This window comes from Haliaeetus leucocephalus, unplaced genomic scaffold, assembly GCF_000737465.1.
Source record: "Haliaeetus leucocephalus isolate CR32 unplaced genomic scaffold, Haliaeetus_leucocephalus-4.0 Scaffold229, whole genome shotgun sequence".
NCBI classification, from domain to species: Eukaryota; Metazoa; Chordata; class Aves; order Accipitriformes; family Accipitridae; genus Haliaeetus; species Haliaeetus leucocephalus.
In genome coordinates this window covers 7,092,629-7,115,038 of record NW_010972665.1, presented here as the reverse complement: position 1 = coordinate 7,115,038, position 22,410 = coordinate 7,092,629, and the positions used below count along the sequence as shown (strand labels likewise).

Below are 22,410 nucleotides of genomic sequence, written 5' to 3'. Positions count from 1 at the left end.
AGAGTTTAGTTTTCTTCTGATAAAAATAAAATTAATTCAGCAGGAGTAGTTCTGTTTGATGCAGAAAATTGCTGTGAAGAAATCATTCTGGTTCACCATATTGTGACTGGCATTTGAACCACGTATCAGAATACAAGCAGAACTGATGATTCAACAGCTTTACAGAAGATTTAAAAATTCAACAACTTGAATCTTTCATTAGATGTGTATTTCCTCATTAAAAAAACAGATTTCAGTAGGCATCAATACTGAATTTAAATGTTTTTCATCAGTCCTGATATTAGCAGTTGGGACTTGTGAAGTTCAATATAGCAGTTGAGAGAGAAACTGGAGGAAAGGCAAAAACCATCAACAGCTAACATAGTATGCTTGCTACCTACTTAAACAAGCTGTATTTTGAAATTTCTGCAGACAGCACTTTTTAAAGATATTACTGATAATAAAAAGCTAAGCATTTTTAAAGAGTTTTTTCTTCTATAAATAAAGAATATTTACATTTTTTTCAGACAGGAAACAGCATCAGGGATTCACACTCCCTTGCCCGAAATGGAGATTTCTAACATATAATGCTACAGATAGTCAGACTTTTCCCCTCTTGAGAAAAGGCTTGCATTTTGAAACATGGGTTACTCAAGCTCTGATGCTGAGCACAAGTTCCTGCTCCCGAGACATCTACATTATTCCCAGTCAAACAAATATCCCTACTTCTGCACAACTGAAAATCAATTAAAGAACTAGACAATTTATGACTTTTTCCCAATTTCCAATACCATGACGATTATGGTTGCTGGGTATTTTGCCAAAAAATGACTGCACACGTCTACTGTAGAGATTAAAAACATTTCAAGATTCTGAAGCAATCAGCACGCCTTCTGAAAAGATTACATTTTGAGACTGGTGACAGTTGGGAGTGAAAATAGAACAGTCTTCACAGTAATCCTTCAAGGAAAGTTTACAGCAGTTTCATCTCTCCTTGCTACGATCTTTAAAATCTGTTCTGCTGTCTTGGGAAATCCCATTTCTTCCTCAGAGATCAATGCTGGTGCACCGAGTTGTCTTGTTAGAAAAAAGGTAGACAGGTGTGTGTTCGGAGGGTTTGGTTTTTTTTTTGTACCAGCTTCTAACAAAAAGCATGAGCAGGGTAAAATCCACATAAGGCTTTTAATAACAGGAGTATTTCATAGTCTGTTCATTTCTTCCACCTTCACGTCCAACCAATAACCGTAAAACATACTTTTTTGCAACACGTCTGCTTTTATATTCAGAAGGCATTACCTGCCTTTACAGCTTCAATATCAGAAATCAATGTCCTGGCTAGGAAAATCCCAAAAATCTAAAAAGACAAAAACACAAACGATTTGTGAGATGAAAAGCTTGTAATGTACTAGTCTGCAAGATGTTTCTAAAAATTAGAGCCTATTATGATGAGTTATTATTGCAGAATGGGAACCTACTTCTTCTGTGTCCCTATTACACTGTACTGATGTCAGTGCAACTACTCGTGAATAAAGACACGCATTCATAAAGTGTTTGCATGTTCACGTACCATTCCATAGCCAGGATCATCCATCAAAGCATGGCTATTACTAAAAAGTAATAAAGGCAGCAGAATCTTGCAAGAAATAAAACTCATGAGAAAAAGATGTTTTCATGTAACACTTCAGAAGCATTCAAAATAATAAGCTTCTAGATGCCCTAGAGCTGGAAGAAATCCACTTAGCCACGTTTGAGTCTTATAACACTCACCCTTACCTATTGCTAAAGTTACAAATCAGGCATTTTCATTCATTCCACAACTTTGGATAATCCAGCCAATTTTCTCATCAATTTTTTAAAATACACATAGAATGTACAATTACCTGTACTAAAATGAAATTCTTGTCACAAACAGTGGTGAGAAAAGTCCCAGACTATTCCAAGACATTTAAATTTGAAATTTTAACATTTACTCAAGTTCTCAGGGAAATCTTCCCTTGCAAACTGAAGATAAATTCATAACTCAGCACATTTCCTGAAACATTCTTAGGAAAAAAACCAGAAGACTGGGGTGAAGTTTTGGAAAAGCTGAAAGATTTGTTTTAGAAGTAGTCAGATTATGTCTAACTCTGTCCCACCATGAAATAGTTTAATGCACAAGACTGACACAATTTGAAAAAACAAGTGACTCTGAAAGTGGTTTCACAGATACTCAAGACATGAATAAGAACAAAAACATCAAGTTATTGTCGGTCAACACACTGCCAAAAGATTAGACTTCCTATCTTGAACATCCTCCTAACTGAAGGTGTTGTCCTCAGGGACAGCATCTCTCAAAGCCACGGAAGCACTATCATTAGATGGTGATAAAATATCAAAACCCAAGCAACATAGGGCAGTCTTGCCATGGCTGGGAAAAGGTATTTTGCCAGCACTCTATGCTCAACTATTTTTCAGTTAAATGGTAGTAGATTTAAAAGTCTGTTATTTCCCACTGAAGTGAAGCAGTACCATAGTGAAGAAATTTAGGTAAGTGTAAACAACTGCCACAGTGAAAGTAGGATCCACCTCGAAAGAAGTAATCTGATATGTTTTCCTGAGAATTTGGGTTCTTTTTCTTTGATGTACAAAGTACTGACAAAGTACCGGAAGAAGTCACACCAACTCCTTCACCTGTTTCTGCTAATATCACATTCGCAACCTGTTCACCAATTTCCCTGCTCTTCCGTTCTCAACTTTTTTTGAGCAGTATGCTACATGTCACTTACAGCCAGCTGAGCGATAATCTTAACATGAGGACAGAATTGTATTTTAGTCATTTCACATTTGTGATAGAAGGCTGTAGTTTAGATCTACTGGAGTAGATGACCAGAAGATCTCCCCGCCCTCACAGCACATTGAAATGTAAGAAATATTATTGTATCACATTATTTTATATAATAATAATATATGTAACAATATATATCACAATCATCATATACTGTATGTATTATAATTCTAGTGTATTTTTATAATGACCTTCATGGCTTTGAGGAACAATTTCAAGAGAATTAAATTAGTTGATACCAGATATTTTCATTCTAAGTCTTCATCCCCATATTTTTTTTCCCCTATTATTCTCATACCTGAAAAAATCCAGTGTCAAAATATTTACCTCTCTCTATAACTACTTGTACCTTCAGCAGGTCTATATCTGCAAACTTGAAACTTTATTTGAAGTAGCATAACAAAAACAGCTAACCTGGAGCAGTGAGATAGCTATGAAGACACCTGCAACAATGTAGATATTTCGGGGTAACCAAGCTTCCAGAGCAAGAATACATCCTTTGACAAAAATCTGATCATCCCATTGACTCTTGCTCTGAAAGTGGAGAGGAAGAATAAGAGTATTACTTTTCTGCTCAAGTTTATTTTAAGATCAGTCAACCACATGGTATAGCTAAATTAATGATTTGTCACTTATGCAGTAATGTTTTTAACCAGATTCCAGAAATAACATATATGCCCAGATTAAATCAGGGAACATCAGACACCGATGTTAGTATCTTCCTGCAAATCCTGTTACTACAATACATTAGAATTAGCAGATAATAGGATTCAGAGTTAGACTATTATAACTAATAATTGACATGCACACTTGAAATGCAAGTCCTACCCCTTTTTGAAACACACCTTTCCCTTTCCCTGTTCCATCACTTGTTTCCTCCACCCTCCCACAGTACAAGTTTACTTTAAACAAAGGAAAATCTCTACCACTCTCTACTTGTAGTATGACTTAGCACAGCTGATTAGTTCCCAGAATTTTAACCTGACATATCTATGAGCATTTCCACTGTTTTTATAGTTTTGCCTATGCAAGCACAGATTATGACAGACAGCAAGATCCCAGCACCTTACCTTCTTTCTGACATCATAGCCACACTGTGTATTCACAACTTTTTGCTGCAAAGCAAAAAAGATTTAAAATAAATCAATTGAATTCTACTCACTTCTGTTCACAGGAAGTTTTTCTGGTTTTTAGATCAGACAAACAAATCAGGATTGTCAGAACCAGCCATTTTAAGAAGCATTTTTAGTGAAAATGAGCAAAGCACTAGCAGAACACAAGAAAAGTAATGACAAAGCAGAGGTGTATACTACCAGGAAAACATCCTCCCTGAGAAATCCCAGCTTCTTCTATCACTTGGCTTTGAACTAGGAAGGACTTTTTAACATGAAGCACAGCAACTGTACTGCCAGCATACCAATAAGACATCTGGATTTCATGATAGCTATTTCACATAACACTGATGTAACAAGAAAGGTACCAGGGTGATTTATTTACACCTGCAGTGGAGAAATATGCCTTAAAACTCCATCATTTCAAGTGGTATACAACTTGCTATCCCAATCAGTTAAAAGAAGTAGCTGCAAGCTACTTGAGACCCCTCAGTTGATAGTTCAAAGTCTCACACATAACACAGCTCCAAGATACACCTAGTCGTGAATACAAAACACTCCAGCTGCAGGTCCCAAGTAGGAGGATGATAAATACCTTCCAGATCACAACCCCACACAACCCAATGAAAGTATTTATCTCGAAAGATGCAAAGACATTCCTTTTAAGACATTTTTTGTTTTCTCTGTATAAGACTTATGAAAACAGATGTATTACACAATTATAGCATAATTGACACAATGCATAGTGTTATAAATTGAAATATTAGGAACAGAATCTCATATCAAAAAGATTTAAACATACTTATGCCTCCTTAAATGCAGCAACAGAAAGAGTTGCAGTGGAATAGTACTGCTCCAAATTGAAATAGAAAATAATTACTGCGGAATCTGAACATGGAATATTTCCCTGACAGTCTTTCCTTGGCTGATTTTCAAGACAAAAGTATAACCTGCTAATGGCTATCTGCTCTGCACAAGGATTGCTGGACTGACTTTGAGCTGTAACTACTCCGACTAATGCTATGAAAAATTATATGTTAGTTCCTACCTCCACATTTTCACTTCCACTGAAAGGGTCAGATTCCTCAAGTTTAGTAAACAGATCTAACCAATAAGCACCTAAATCTTGCCAAAACCAAAGAACTGATTCAAATGCTTTAAACTGAGTTTGTACATGAGCACTTTACTAGTTGCTGATAAACAATCAGCAAATGGAGTTACTCCTACTTGTCTGGTGGAGGGGTGGTGCAACATTAATTCTAACTGGGACAAACACACAGCTTAGACAGTGCTCTCGGGTCCTTACAAGCTAGATAACAGATGCCAGAAATTCAAGGAAACGGTGTACTGGGAATAAAAAAAAAAATCATCAGGCACCAATACTTGCGGACTCAAGCCATACAAAAATAGCTTGAATTCCTGGTGACAATACATTTTCAGCTGTATAACAGGTTGCCACATTTGGAATCTTAAAAAGGATGGAACAGAAACATGAAAAGAGTTTATCTGCACAAGAGTAATTTTTTGATCATTTAGAATACCTTTTAAAGTCCTAGTCATCACACCTCATTCAGGAAGTACTTCCTTTCATACCTCTCCAACAACATCAGAGCAATACAAAGCCAGGAAACAACTTACAGCAGGATCAGGTATACAACAGGAAAAAGGAACACCGCACTTCTCACGACTTTTGCTTTCACTGCTGCAGTTAAAGTATATGTTAAAGTCCCAGTCATCTGGACCTTGGGCACCACAGCAATGGTTCTACAACAGATAAACAAACAGTTAGCATTTAGGGGTATTTTAGAGACAATTTATCCACTGAATTTACTTTCTGGAATAACATTTGTTCATCATCTTCACTTTCTCTAAGGCTGTGCAGAATCAATGGCAACATCAGAGTAAAAAAAAAATGAGTAATCAATACCATGGCTCTATGAAATCAAAGCAATACATTCGGCATACTGCTCCTGGAAATAGGTGTCAGTGTGACAAGCAAAATCATAAAAATTATCACTTTAGATGCAATTGCTAGATGCAATCAGTGCATATCCATAAATGGTGCAACAAAATAGTTTATACAAATGCTTTGTACCCTGTTATTTCCAAAACTAGAAAAACTATGATAAATTTGTGACTTCATCCTTAAATCTTCATGAATCAACAAGTTTTCTTCTCCTTGTTTACAGTAAAAAGTGGATCCAAACATTTGTGACTCTACTTCCTTTGTTTTAAATAAGAAGGTTTCCATACCCAAACTGGTAAAGTCTCACTAGCTCAAAGATCACTCAACTCTAGAAGTATTTCACAGAAGTGTCTTCACCTGAACAGTGTAATGTAATTACCATAATTGCAGGTTTGTGAAAACCCAACATTTCAAACAATGTTCAATTCCTGGAAGTAATGAAAGCTAGTTTCTTATTAATTTATGTTTTGCAGTTTACTGGCCTGGATATTTAAGGGCACATATCTCTCTCTGTAATTTAGTACTTGAAATGCTATACCATCACACAGATTTTCCTGGTACCTCATGAAGTTCCATCCTCTTGGGATATCTCTAACATCTCTCCTCTGCCCACTGCCCATCTTCACAAAACTTGTATTAACCTAACTACTGTCTGCAAGACCACTGAAACTCAAAGTCAGTAAATGGATTCAGAAGTTATCAAGTTGTGACAGACACTGATGTGAACAGAGCAGAATTGTTTACAATACAGTTTTCACAGAAAATATGACTAAAGAGCTGAACAGAATAGTCAGAATAGAAAAAACACCAAGAAAAAATTATTTTAGGTCACCAATACATTTACCATGAAGAAAGCAAGAGAACCTCTTATTTGTCTTTCTAGTCCTTTCTCCCTCACACTTCTACAGCTTTGCAAAAAGCCATACAACCACTAAACATGCTAATCTACCTTAGTAAGGTAGAGACTATAAGGTCACTTACAGGCCTGAAAGTAACATAATTAGCCAGAGCAAGGAGCTGCCTACAAAAAGCTATCTGGGTCCCAAGGCACACACTGAGAACAGAGCAAGTCAGCATAAGGAGCATGGCTCCTTAGAAGATGGGCTTCAGAAAGGCATTTGAACACGGTGCTGCACCTTGTTGTTCAACCCTTGAAAAACTACACTTGCTAATCCAGATTGTATCCACTTCCCCTCCTTCCACAGTATTTTCAGGTATGGATCAATGACAGGCTGCTTCAGAGATTTTTCTGGTCTTTCCTTTTTCATGTTTATTAACTTGTTAATCTGGCTAGTGAAGTCCTTTTAGTAAGCTCAGCCTTTTCTTTTCATTGAAAAATATTTAACTGGAGTTCAACTGTAAATCAGCTTAGTGTATTAACCAGGCTGACTGCACTGAAACTAGATAAACAGAAAGAACAACAACAGAGTGGACAACACTGAGACAATTACTGGTGTTGGTCATGGCCAGCAGTCATCCTACCTTACAAAAAAGGTACCCTTAGCACCAAAAGCTAAAGCAAAACAGCACTGAAATCCATCCAGGCAGCTTAGTCAGAGGATGCTTCCATACCAATGCACACAAGAGTGAATGAAAATAATGGGATGGGTAAGCTGCTGGTAATACACAGCTGACCAAACTGGTATCCACTCTAAAACGTCGTTTGCTATCACACTGAGCTGTAAGCACAGATTTCTAAACATGATCTTCTAAAAGATGGAAGACAGACAAAACGAACCTTCTTTCATATAGGGAGGGATGGGGGAGGGGGAATAAAGGAGACAACCATTTTACCTCTTCATGAAGTACTCAAATACATACTCTGTTTCTCTCCATATATATATTTTTTTTTAACCACACACAAATAAGTAAAAATCAGAAAAGTCACCCTCACTGGTTGTTTCCTGGGCATGATTACAAAAGCAGCTGATTGAATGAAAGTCACCAGGCCCTTACTAGCATAGGTCTCGTCATCTCCCGGTGTACATCACTGTCTTCTGGTAACTGAAGATTTTAGGACCACAGGAGCGTAAAATTGTTTCAACCTTCCTTGACAACTGCCTGCTTAGAGACTAGCCTTTCCCAGTTAATAAAAACCCTCATTTGCTTCAAGATGAGGTGCATCTCAGAAGACCAAAGGCCCTGTGCTGCATCCCTGTACAAGACTGGAGCACCTCCTAATATAAGAGTGCAGACTAGCAGTTGCATTGCACAATTTTTTCAAGATAAAAAGTTTTTTTGTTGCTCACTTCTCACTTAAACTGGTGCAACACTGATCAGAACAGGGGAACAAGTCAAGAGGATCAAAAGACAGATGGATGCTTGGCAGAGCTTCCACATTCACAGTTAGAACAGCACTGTATCTCAGAATATCTTGCCTCCCTGATGCTTTCAATGCAGAAAGAACAAAACAGCACATCTGTAACATGGCACTATTAGCTACAGAATATGATAAATCTGTAACAAAAAGGAAAACTTCCAAATCTACATATTCTCCTAGAACACATGAAAGAAGTGACAGGATATGAACTTACAATTTTTTGTAGCGAATCAATGAGGTTCTGGAGGTCAATATCGTCTCGGTAGGATTTAATGTTATTCTCAAAGAATTCCTTGACCCTGTCCCTCACCCAGTCCTGGAACAGAAAAGCCAGAACTGCCACTGCCAGCTCCAGCAGGAATATAAACACAATTGCTCCACAGAACTGTAAAAAATAATAATAAAAAAAGTCCCAAATTAGAAAATATCCATTCACTTTGAATGCATCCCTACTCTAACTCCACCAGAAGCAGACACAGAGAATTAGCTTAAAATTATCATTCAGTACAGATACCGTGAGAACACAGCCTGTTAAATGAGAATACAATGTAAAGAAACCCCAAGAGATAGAGTTATCTTTTTGTTTTGGTCACCTGAACTTGACAGTAAAATCAGCACCATACCACAGTCATTACACACAGCAGTGAAAATATTAATAAATCTGAATCTGCAAAACACAGGGCTAAAGTAGTCTTGATGTTACTTCTTGAATTGTTTCCAGTTTTATAATTCTTTTGTCCAGCTTAACTGTTTACAGATCTAAAGCAAAGAAGAAGCCTCAGTATAAAAGCAACTGTTTAACAGATTTCACATCAGTCTCTGAAGTCCCAAAGTTTTGTCCACCAAACATTTAGAAGAAGTTTTTAAGGAATTTTGTTCTCCCTAAGCCACTACACCATCTCCTCTCAGTAATTCCTATCTGACTAAATATGTTCCAAAACATCTTGTTTTGTGATATTACATACACAATGTTAGATTCTGGTATACATTCTAGAAAATCACTGTATAGCAGAATAAGGGAAGAAACGTTTTCCAGGAAGGGGAAAAATATACATAGGTTTGAGCCTACACTGCTTTTAATACCTTTACTCAGTCAGGGGAGTAAGTTTACCATATACATTGTAACAAACCAAATTCTATAAACTAATTATCTGGGTTTGCTACTAGTTCTTCACCCATCATTCCCAGCTTTCAAATGCATAATAATCCACTCATATAATGATGTTACTTACAAACTTCAGAAGGCAGATGTTTTCTCTCAGTGCTCCTACACAACCAGCAAATCCCAAAGTAAACATCACTATTCCCACCACTAAGACAAGCACCACTGGGTCCAGACCATGAAGACCAGTCACCTTCGTCAGATCAGACAATACACCCTGAAAGAGAAAAACAGGATAACAGAAAAAGGTGACAACTATAAGCATGTTTTTCATTTAAAATTCCTTCTGGATGTCCATGATTCCACATGATGCCAAATGAATTGGTTACAAACCCCTGAGTTTGCCAACAGCAACCCACATGGAAAAGTCTTGCTGTAAAATGGTTACTGACAATACCAATTTTCTTCACCCAAATGCAAAGGCATAGCTATTCATTCTTTTAATAAGTAAAATCCAATGCAGTCAACTTCTCGGATTACATTCTCGTAGGTCTATTTGCCAAACAAGCTTCCACAAGATGGTGCCAAAAGCTCAATACTATCACTGACTATTCACTTAGTTTCAAGGAAGAGACTTTTAACGACAAAGCAGGTTGGGGTGACATTTTAAGGGAGGGGAACAAAATCTTGCTTTGGTTTTCAAGGGAAGCAGATTTTTCCTCTCAACATTTTAGTTGTACCCCTCCTAGTGCTGAATAGTCTTACAAATGCTCCTCCAAAATCTTGTAAAAATACAGAAGTATAGTCTAAATATTCTCCTTTCAGCCCAGATAAAATTCTTACACCAAAGGAAGTTAATTATTCCACACAAGATACTTCCAATTTGCCTAATTTAGCAGCAATACTTTCTTTTTTGTTAACCATCCAGAGGTACAACTTACCTTGACAATAATCTTACCTATTAAGCCTGTCTGCCTAGATCTTAGGAGAGAATTTCTAAGTCTATGTAAATGTAATGCTAACACAGTGAAGTCCTTATCATTTCTAGATTAGGTTTTAAAGAAATCAAGTTTATGTACCTGCTACCATTAAAATTCCATCAAGTACATGTAACACAAGCTTCTCATGTAATGCATAAGAAAAAGATGCAACGTGCATAAGACAGAAAGGACCAACAGCTGAAACTCTTAAAGTTAGCAAGACCAATTTGTAGGGACATCCAGGCAGCCTTGCGATAGTCTGAGTGTTCATCAAACACTCACCAGCAATACACAGAACATTTTAATAAGGAAATATTTTCGATTTGAAACAGAGAAAAATCAACACAGTACAATATCCCATAATTACATGTTTACTATATCTTGGTTTTTTCTTTATAAAGTATATTCTCAAGCTAACTACATTTAGTGTAAGAGAAACATATCAGAGAGACTCGTAAAGTAATTCATATAAGGAGTCTAATTCTGTCACAGGAATGTAAATTCTCATCTTGCTACTCAAGTGTTTGTGCTAGAGTTAAGTACAAAGAATATACATCCTAAGAGGACACCTTGGAAAAATCGGTATCACTTCGTATTTAAATGCTTACTTAACAAAAATATCTTCAAAATACAAAATTAGAAGAAAATGTGCACATGAAAAAACTTCATCAGCTGCTGAAAAGACACTGATTAACAATACTATAGTGATACACAGGAGTTCATCATCTTTCATGTGTTCCATAACAGATCTTTTTAGAGCTGTTAATTTGGCAACAGCAATAGAGTTGTTTTTGCCAAAACTGGTTGAAGGGATGAAAAGAAAAAAAATAATTGAAATGTAGAACTCGGAATTGCCTTGCAATAGCTGGTGACTAACAGTTGAAACAGCCTATTAAAAAGTGGTCACAGTTCATAGATTTCCAAGCTTTCAGAAAGTCTTGGGAAGCAAAGACTTTTCTAGTTTAGTGTCACCAGTGACGCATTTCCATTCTTACAAACTGTAAGACCTCATATCTATCAAATTTGGTCTACTGGGTTAATTATGAGAGTCCCACCTAATCAAACCTTGGCTCAGACCCCACAATCAAGGAAGACATGCCAAGATCAGCTAGGCTAATTCAGTGTCTTTATAGAAGCAATACACTATGAAACCAAACACTGTGTGACCAGGATGTTGAAACTTTCACAACTATTTCCAGCCATCTCCTTCCCACACCCTAACTCAAGCTTTTTTTCAGACAATCTCACTTGCTCAAGCAACATCTTTTGGAAGAAAACGTCCTCTGATCAAAGCATGTTATGAAGAAAAGTTGGCAGGAATTGGGTTCTATTATTCACCCTCAGATGTTGCTGGTTCACAACAGTTTCTTCACATTCACATTTGATGTTTACAGTGTTCTCTTTTGATAAGAAGGTTGTAGGGGTTTTTTTGCCTAACAAAAGGTGTTAAGTGAAAAATCCTGAAGGAAGGATGCAAACAAGCATTAATTCAGGGGACTACCTCATTCTACCTTACTCATCTCTCTAAGGATTCTTCTGCTTGTACCATCTGCAGGATGGTAGTAAAAGCTCTTTGAAGCACAGGCTGCCCTTTACAAGAGCACCTAGATTCTCTACAGGTATACAGAAATGAAGTCCGATACCTGAAGTCAGTGTCACAAAATCCAAGAATAAAACTCAGCCTTTAAGTTTTTCTTTCAGTCACTTAGAACAGTGAATTAAGAGTTCAACTGTACATGCTTAACTTGTTTTCCACTTTCTTTTAATGTTTGTAAGCATTATGTCACCATCTCAACTGAAGTGTTGGCAGAGGGCAAACATGGATTGTCTTTAAAAAAATCTCTAATACCACCCATTAACAAGTGCCAAACCAGTTACTGTTTTGAGATGCACTACTATGGAAACTACAAAATACATGTGACAAGGACAGAGTTGATTTCTTACAATCAAGTTCTGTAAACTGGATGTTGATTGTCACAATATCACACTGCCACTGATTATAACACAAGTTATATGCACATACCTTTAGACAGTTTACATACCTCTGTGTACACACACAAACAAATATCAGCAGACTAAGGAATAAGTACACTTAATCATAGAATAAGTTAAAGTTGGAAAAGACCTGTCTGACAGAGTGAGCCCCAAACTGGACATGGTACTCCAGATACAGCCTCAAGTGTGATGAATATTGTTGGAAGAAGCTCCTCCCCTCAACCACTGGCCACATTGGTGCTAATATAGCCCAGTATGCTGTTGGCCTTGACATGAGGGCACACCTGAAACTCAACTTACTGATCAACAGGTGCCTAAGGTTTTACCTCACAAACCTGCTTTCTAGCCATTCAACCCCAAGCCCATATTGATGCATGGGGTTACTCCATCTCATGCACAGGATTTTGCCTTTGCCTTTTTTTTTTTTAAATAAACTTTCATAACATTCCTGTCAACCCATTTCTCCATGCTCTTGAAGTCCCTCTAAGTAACAGTCCTGCTTTGAAGTATACTGCTCCCTCTCCGTTTGTGATTAGCCATGAACTTGCTAGAATGAAGTTAGGCTGACTAGCCTCTAGTTTCCCAGATCTTCTTTTGTGTCCTTCTTGAAATGGTTTTACCAATAAAAACTGCCTTCCTGATGAGAGGGCTTAGTGTTATTCACCTTGCTTCTATTAACAGTTTATTACAATTCACTTTCTCTTAGTGATTTCTGCAATATCTCTTGGGTGACAGATATTAACATCTATCCATTTTTTATTGTATAGACTTTTAAAATTTTATGCAATTTAACTTTTACATGACTGTTCAGCATAACAAAACCCACTTAAAAGATCTAAGTATAGGCCAATTAGACATGCCAGTTAAAGACTGGATTTGACTCAAAAAGGTAACACAAATCAGGATGGGTATCATTTTTACATATAGTATTTTCAACATTTCTCACAAATCAACATTCTCATTTCGATATATTATCAGCTAGAAGATGCACAGAATTTATATCCAGGAAAAAAAAACACTGCTTAGGAATCAATCTGAAGTGTAGTCCTAGTAGAAAAAGACAAGAAAAAACAAAGAACTTAAAGGGACCCAATGTACTTCACATTGCACTTAGAGAGGATGTTCAAAACTCTTCCACCACCTGTACTTTATCTTTGGGTTTACCACTGCAGCACAGTTTCTGGAATGTTTTTTTCTTACTTCCTATCTATTGTTCACCAAGATGTTTATCTGGTAACAGACAGATCCATACAGGCACTATGGCTGAAAAATGGCACTAGTATGAAAGACTGTCCACATAGCACAGAACAACAGACATGAAAAATAACATACAGTTATTTTGAGCTATGAGCCATTCAGAAGTTCAAAACCACAGGAAAAGCTTTGAAGCACTTACTTGCAAGATAGTAGAGAAAGCAGAAATAGTGCAGGCAAAATTTAAGAAATAAAGACAGAAAGAGTCTGTCTTTGCTTTTTAGTAACTTCAGTGTACCACAAAGTCCATTTGGCAAATGGAGGTAGTCATGACCTAGTCATTTCCAACCACGCAGATCCTATGTGCTTCTTTACAGAACAGAAGATAATGTCTGAACATAAAAGAATACAAATTCAAGACAAGTTGAACACTCTCCCTAAAGGGCTGGGAAAAAATCCTTTTATAACAACAGAATAGGAGGTAAATGCATTTGGTGTGTGGAGGTAGGCTGCTTACTATATATCAGTGATATCACTAATCTAGTTGTGAGAATGTGAACATGCACATAGGGAACAGGGAAGAGAATAAATACCTCAGCATTAAGATCATCATAAAACTCTTTTGCTTCCAAAAAGTGGAGGAATCCCAGAACCAATCTGTATGTGGGTAGCTGCTGCATACAAGCACTCTGATTAACAAAATGTTACACTATGATGGCAATTAAAGTGTTCCTACTCAGCAGCACAACTGAACCTGCCCTCCACTGTTAGTTAAGATGCAGATCAGTAAATCTATAGTAATTGTCACTTTTTCCTACTGCTTGCAGTCCTCTTAAAGCCGTGCTTTTAGATTCATTACAAGGGTCTGCACCATTCATTTCCATACCTATACCATCTCTTCTCTTGTAACAGGAGAACTCTGTAGGTACAAGTCTGCACAGACTTCCTCTAAGGAAGTTATTCAGCCAGAAGAAACCTTTGCCAAAAATACCAGTGTTATTCAGCTAGATTATGTTCTCTAATTTCGTTCCTCTACATGAAGACACAATCACTTAAGCAACTCCATGGGGAGTAAAGTGGAAGACAACAGATGCCCTGAAGATTGGAATACTTCAGAAAGATGGTCCCAAAGACCCATGTTTTTGCGTTTGTTGGTTTGGTTTGGGTTTTTTTATATAAAGAGATATCTTTCACATTCCTCCCAAAAGCTTCTTGTTTTTAACAAAAAGAGGTGGGTGGATAAATGCATGTCAGAAAACATGCTTTCAAAAGAGAACCAGTTCATAAAGACCATTCATAAAGATTAAATTCTCCCTAGCACCCTGTTCTTATAAGTTTACTAAAAATGTCAAGGGCCACAGCTTAACACCTGATCAGGGACAAGAATGAAACTCCAACTGAACTCAGTTTAGATCATTTGAACATTGTCCTGAGCTCAGACGCTACGTTTAACCTTTGCTGCTTCCTGAGGAAGTAGTTTTACTAGGGCTGGGGGCAGGAGGGCAGCCAAAGTAAGACCAGTCATTTCTACCCTTACCTTTTCACTCCATGCCCACAGACCAGCTGCAAGGAAGGCCACCCCAGCTAGCTAAAACAAAAAGAAAAGATGAATTAGATATACTAATCAACACATTCTCAAACACTTAGCCAGTAGCACTGTTGCTCAAGTAGAACAGATATTGTCTGCAACCTCAGACAACAGTAATGGGACATTCCTCCCCATGAGTCAATCTCTTGCGAAAAGGATTTAGAGTGCTTTTATTCCATAGTATTCTTGCATTTTATAAGCTACTTTTTAAAAGTATTTCAATTTGATTATTATTACTCTAGAAGCACATAGCACTAAATTAACAATTCCACCCAGTAGCAACAAGTGGGAGTTATCCTTGTCCCAATGACTTGCTCTAAACCTTTTGCCAAACTAATGAAGATTTCAGAATATTTAATGCATTTTGAGGTTATTCCCTATTTAGTCATTTTACCATACCACCCCCAGACAGTAGCCATGCCTGACTCTTCATAACTTCTCAGTGTCAAGGCTTATTATATTAGCCTGTGCTCTAATTAGATACAGTGTATCTTCTGAATCCTTACCTTGTTTAAGCCCTTTTGAATTAAGCTGAAGTAATGGTCCATCCACTTACTTTCAATAAGCAACAAATCTAATTGACAATGTACAAACCCTACACCAATTCATATGCTTGTGTAATAAATATTTCTGAATTATATTCATCCAAATGAACAAGAGATCCTTGTTCTAGTCTTTTACTCCCTTTCTTCATTCTCAGGCAGTTCATCTTTAATACCCAATTTCAATAACCAAACTAAAGTGACCTCTCTACAAACTGAGGGCAGCTCCCCCTCATTACTTAAAATGGCATTCTACCCTGCTATGTCCATGTAACCTTAAAAGACATTGAGGTGCTAGAGCATGTCCAAAGAGGAGCAACAAAGCTCATGAAGGGTCTAGAGAACAAGTCCTAAGAGGAGGAGCTGATGAAACTGGTGTTGTCTAGCCCAGAGAAAAGGAGGCTGAGGGGAGACCTTATCGCTCTCTACAACTACCTGAAAGGAGGTTGTAGTGAGGTGGGTCCTGGTCTCTTCTGTCAAGTAACTAGCGATAGGATGAGAGGAAATGGCCTCAAGTTGCACCAGGGGAGGTTTAGATTTGATATTAGAAAAAATTTCTTCACCAAAAGAGTTATCAAGCATTGGAACAGGCTGCCCAGGGAAGTGGTGGAGTCACCATCCCTGAAGGTATTTAAAAGACATGTAGATGTGGCACTTAGGGGCATGTTAGTAGTGGACTTGGCAGTGTTAGATTTATGGTTGGACTTGATGATCTTATAAAGGACTAATGTTCCCCCCCGCCCCAAGCCTTACACACATTGACAAGTAAATCCGAACAACTGAAAATATGCCTTGAAAAAGGAGCCATTTCCTTCTAGGGAATGCAACACCTCCCATGAACTAAATGGGCATCACAGGCAATTCCCCACAGCACAGGCAAGAAGTAAAAATGAGATCCTCTTACAGTCACACAGGAAAATATATGCATAGATTTTAAGTACTGCTGGGTTCACTGCCTGCTGACCCTAAACTGCACTCAGGGCAAATGAAGTTATAGAATCATTTAGGTTGGAAAAGACCTTCAAGATCATCGAGTCCAACCATCATCCATGCCCACTAAACCATGTTCTGAAGTGCTTTGTCTACGCGCTTTTTGAATAACTCCAAGGATGGTGACTCAACCACTTCCCTGGGCAACCTGTTCCAATACCCCACAACCCTTTCAGTAAAGAAATTTTTCCTAATATCCAACCTAAATCTCCCCTGCCACAACTTGAGGCCATTTCCTCTTATCCTATCTCCAGCCACCTGACAGAAGAGACCAGCACCCACAAGGTGTTCTGGGTTTACTCTACTGGGGAGTGGGGGAATGGAAAGCCACAAAGGGCTGCCAAGTGTCATTCATGTCATTCTGTACTCAAATGATGTTAGACATTTGTCTCTAGGCATGAAGTATTATATGGCATATTTTAGGGCTTAAGCACACAGATTAACCAACCAAATCCACTACTAATACATAGAAAAAGTTACAACTGGACAAAGCAGTACTAAATAAGTTAAATTTCCCAATGTTGCTTAATAAGCAACAGCACTATGACTACTTATCTCAGGCTCTGAATAAGCTAAGAACATTTAAAGTGATGATTTGGATCAAAGTACAACTTGAAAAATACTATTAAAAACCACATGGATATAAACAGAATATTGACCCAGATTACCCCTAAATCTTAACCCAGTGATTTTCAGACGAAGAAGCAAAATGGGGGGGTGGGAATCAGTCAAACTTGTATGTCATGAAGTTACCCAGGGCATGCAATTGATGCATCCTTCACCCTTTCTCATTCCAAATGTTCCAGGAATGCTGGGAGACAGGTGAAGACAGCTGGTATAATTTCAAGTAATCAGGGTAAATTACACAGTACATACAGCTGGATCTTTGGGAACTTTTTCTAAAGAAATAAGAAGGACAAAAAAAAAAGAATTGGGAAGACACACATCTTCCACACTCTGCATATAAACTAATGTTAGTGTAACACTAATACTGTGCTATTGAATATACAAACAGGGTGTCCACTGGCAGCCTTTCATTATAATTACCATCTTAAATTGTAATAGATTCTTGATTAAGTAGATTTTTCACTAGTATGCTTCATTCTCACCTCTGAACACTAACATTACTCATGTTTTTATAAAGCGTTCAGTTTCACAAAATTACACTATTTTTGCAAAGTTATTTCCATCAGCACCTATGCAAACTATCTACAAGTAAAACAGAGTTAATTAGCAGAAAAATAAACCTAGTCTCATAGAATCAACATAGATAAATCTAAAACTTAATTCAGCTAAGACAAGTGGTTCATAATTCTCACTAGAAGCAGCCAAACCACACACATTAGGTTTCTTTAACAAAAACAAGTGAAGTATGATGTACTTGCAGAAGAAACAAAGCCATCAGCCACTACATTTACAGGCACAATAACCAAGACAACCAATTTGCAAGGAAGTAAAAAGATCTATTTGCTTTAAATACCATGTGCAAGATTCTTTAAAGTATCTCACTGAAAACTATTGTAAAACACACCACAGTGATAAAACTAACTCAGAAGTTAGCGTGATTGATACCCAATACAGAGTTCTAGAGAGAATTAGCACCAGGAAAATACCCTCTCTTTACCACTCTTGCACAGAGGCATTCAAGTTGACTGCTATGAGGCAGACCAGGGAGCTGATCCAGCCTGAATTGAAAGAACAGTTTTAACCTTCATCAGCTCACTGAACTAACTGACCACATGAATGGGAGAACAGGCAGCTGAGAAGTAGCAGTGCTAACTGAAAGTGTTCCCAGGGTGAGAGTGAGCAAGCTAGCTATTTCAAGAGAGGCATTTTGAACTTCACCTTTCACCAGAATCTGGATGATGTGTAAGCAAGAACAAACCGGACTACCCAATTCACTCCTATGCCGTAGAGTCATTTCAGCCATATACTGCATGAAAGGTTAGATGGAAACATACACGAAGCAGCCCAACTGTATCCCTTTGAACAGGAAACTAAAACTAGTAATCAGCATTTGGTCATTTCCTGCTTTAGAACTGAAAAATCCACATTATTAACACATTGCATCAAGCTGTAAACTCCGCTCAGGAGACATACAATACTGACGCCAACTTACAGACACTGCACAAGACCACTTAGCTTAAGCATTATCTGTTCCTAACCACACTTCGAATTCCTTTGACTATGCTATTAGAATCAGCCTACTAACTGAGAAAACAGGTCTAATTTGTTTCTCAAATCTAGGTTGCAGCTAAACATAATTCTTGCAAGACAACCCTTGCACACAAACTAATTTTGGGTCAGCCTGCCTCAATGTCTGATTAAAGGCAATGGGAATGCGTTTCTATTGTGCTCGCTTTTTGTAAGCACAAAATGTTACCCTTACAGAGAACACTTTCTACCCCCTGGACAACCCTATTTTACATTGTAGCTCCACCCATGCTGGAGCAATCAGCACCCTACAGCCCTTCCTTCCTACCCTTGTCTCTTCCCAGACTTTTCTTCTCAGGGTCAGGAAAACACCTGGTGGTGGATTCTTCCTCTTCCTGGCACAGCCTTGCTGTTTTAGATGTTCCTGAAACACAACATACGCTGCAAAAGCCAAGAAAATCTTATGCTAGCCTGGGTCTTCTCTTACTTTTCAAAAATGAGATCAAAATTCTTTTCCAGAACTTAAGAGAATTTTTGCCTTTCATCATCATGTTCAGGGCAAAAATGTCACATCTTCTATAGCATGACTGAAAAGTTTTATTTTTCCTCCAAAACCCCTTAAGAGTCACACACAAAACTACAGAGCATTAGAAGATAAATCAAGATGACAGCAGCTAAAAGCTATTTTACCCTCTCTTCTCAATTAATCTGAGAGACAGTGAGCTCACATGCAACCTAAAAGGCTTTGGCAGATCACACATGCTATCTTTCACTTCACTGAAACAGCCATGTCCTGGCTGAGGTGAAATTCTTGGACTACTCAAAAAAATCGTTCAACTGGCAACAAAGGAGCAAGCAAGCGCCCAGAGACAGGTGATTGAGGCACTGCCTTTTATTCCCTGGGCCTTCCCAAATGCAGGCTGGAAGGCACAGAGCAGTGCTGCATCACAAGACAGGGCACCCCTGCCTCCTCCCTCCACTGAGGCTTTCACAGATGGCTCGCTCAGTCGCAAAATGACTTGGAACAGAAAGGTGCCAGAATCAAGCTCTTCACCTTGTATTACTGCAGTCTTTTAATTTCATTATGACAAATGAAGCTATTTGGAGGAGAAAAAAAGAGAAAAAAAAAAGCTTTAAAACTCAAAGGGAGGTCCAGCCTTGCTGTAATAGGGTAATTTCACTTAAACTTCTGAGCACTCCCTGCAGGGCTATCTTAACGGTTGCAATACTGCCTCATCACTAGTTATTAAAACAAGTGTACTTGGAGAAGTTAAATCTTACTAGCATGCTTAAAAAGCAAGATGAAAAAAAGTAATCCCACATTAAAATTATGTCTAGGAAGACAGAGCCTTCCTATGACCTCCATTCCCTTTCTTACAAGGGAAGGCCAATCACAAAGAATAGAGAAGTGATTTCACAAGCCAGTCGTACACAACTAACTCAAAGCCATCAAAACTGAACCTTCTATTGCCAAGTTGCCCATCTGAAAAAAAAAAACCCAACCAACAACCAAAAACCTTCCAAAGAATGAAGATTTACAGATTTCTAGAGGCTGATTAAACTATGAGCTCGCCATTAAGAGAGTTACATTTGTCCTCTTTGAGTTCAATATTTTGTTCCACACCAATGTGAACTGTATTTGAAACATGACACAAACTGAAAAGTAAACACCCACTAAAAAGTTTAAATATTCTGTAAACTACTCACTAAGTCACCATATGCTTTAACTTTAAAGTTTATACAGTCACTGATACTATTTTTAGAGCTACAACAGGGAAGTCTACATGCGTCTTTAGTAAGCATAACAGAAGAACAAATGCAACTCTATTTACATGCAAATTACCTGGCTTGTGAATAAACTGTATCATGAGTTGAGACACAGCTGAGCTACTACCATACCTCCAGTAACAGCTTAAGTGGGCAAAAGGCTGTCCGCACACCTATCTAAATACCATCCCTCGTGCCCATTATATAGTAGCCAGCCTCACTAATACAAACACTCACAAAACAAGCTCCCACAAGCACCTGTCCTGCAAGCCAAGAAAGATTAATCAAGACTAACATTCCCTCCTTAAATGCTGCTTTTTAGAGTCATGGTTACATTTCCCTTCTGATTTTGTAGCCCTTCGGTTCTTTTAAGGCACATAGAAAATTTACTTTGTTCTACACACGATGGATTTGTCCAATTAAAGAGATTGTTAGACTAGGCATCCCAGCCAGCAGGATGTCATAGGCTCCTGAATCACTGTGTCAGCTAAATGATTCATGCATTGCCTATAGGAGTGTCTACCCTCCCACTCAACATTTACATAGCTTGTTCTACAACTAAAGGTGCTGAACTCTTATCAAAAGAGCTGTAGTTACACATAATTTACCAGGTCAGCCTGATAATAACTTCTCAGCAGAAGCCTCAGACCATTTGTTGAGCGAGGTACTACCTGTTCAGAAAACCAACTCCTCCAGCCAACAGATGAGCTGAAGCACACAAACTGTATTTCAAATTCTCCTCAATTTTTCTGCATCTCTTCTTTAAGATGATTCTTTAAGAAAAATCATTGGATCTTCATCATCAATTTCAAGAGAATACAATAAAAAAAGAAATTTGAAAAACTGAAATGTAATGACTCTGCAGGGAATGAAAAAGAAAATAGACACAAAATTAATTCTTGTGAAAAAGCAGAGGCAAATTCTTGAGTCTTCCCAGTAAACACAAAAAATTTCAGTTTTTCAAAGGTTGTTTACCCATCAAAAGCAGTAACAGACTCACTTCATTAGACACTCAAAAGAAAGAAAGATGACTAGAACAATCCTAATATATTCATGAAAAAAAGAATGTCAGTTTCTCACATACTGCCACACTATCTGCTGAAGAGCATCCACCCAGTTAAAGTGATTTTTATGAAAACCAGAACAGCTTGACAAAAATCACTTCTCATTGTACCACACTCTACTACAGGTACATGGGAGTTGTACTATATGGAAGAATAAAAATAACTACAGAGCTGGTGGCCTTTGAGCACCTACATGTTGACACGAGGCCATAATAGGAACTGTCAATTGCTAGAGGCAAAAAAATCATCACTAACAAGCATTTGCACTATGGCAATATTGTGGCCAATTAACCCTTACTGGAAAAAAGTTTCTACACAAACCACACACATCTTTTCTGCCCTGTTACCCACACAAGGATAAACTCCCCTGTGGCTTAATAGTACAGTATCATGTTGAAACATTGCACTAATAAACAAGAGCTGGGAACAGCAGCAAAAAGTTCTGCGGTTTTCAAGGATACCCAAACATTGCAGTCTCAATATGACCTAGCCTTCTAACATTTTTATTAGGCTGAAGACAGCAGAAAATTGATGAGTAATAAACTCAGAAGACTCCCAGCTCTTCCCTTTGAGCAGTGTTTTTCTACCCTAAAAGGGTCTTGCTTTCAACAGAAAATTGGGCCTGATGACCTCCAGAAGTTCCATCAAACCTAGACTGTTCTATGATTCTAAATTAATTCAGAGTTTTGTCCATCATACATGCAGCTTTCAAAAAAGCTTATTTTCTACCTTAAATACTGCCAAAGCAGCTGAAATGGGCACAAACACCAACCTAGTTTACCAGAAGTTTATGTGGGTTAATCAAGCAAAATACCAAGTTATTACTGACAAGT

The 22,410-nt window shown here is 37.8% G+C and overlaps 1 protein-coding gene across 1 annotated transcript in view; it reads right to left on the bottom strand.

Annotated features, from left to right (window-relative positions):
- Positions 1–524: 524 nt before the first annotated feature.
- Positions 525–22,410, bottom strand: part of TSPAN14 (tetraspanin 14) — a 39,832-nt gene continuing 17,946 nt past the window's right edge. The window contains exons 3-9 of the mRNA XM_010567847.1: positions 15,010–15,060; positions 9,434–9,580; positions 8,416–8,586; positions 5,554–5,679; positions 3,874–3,918; positions 3,218–3,337; positions 525–1,333 (exon numbers count right to left, since the gene is read on the bottom strand). Of these exons, the coding sequence (XP_010566149.1) occupies positions 1,262–1,333; positions 3,218–3,337; positions 3,874–3,918; positions 5,554–5,679; positions 8,416–8,586; positions 9,434–9,580; positions 15,010–15,060 (732 nt within the window). The 3' untranslated portion in view covers positions 525–1,261. The remainder of the gene's footprint in view (positions 1,334–3,217; positions 3,338–3,873; positions 3,919–5,553; positions 5,680–8,415; positions 8,587–9,433; positions 9,581–15,009; positions 15,061–22,410) is intronic.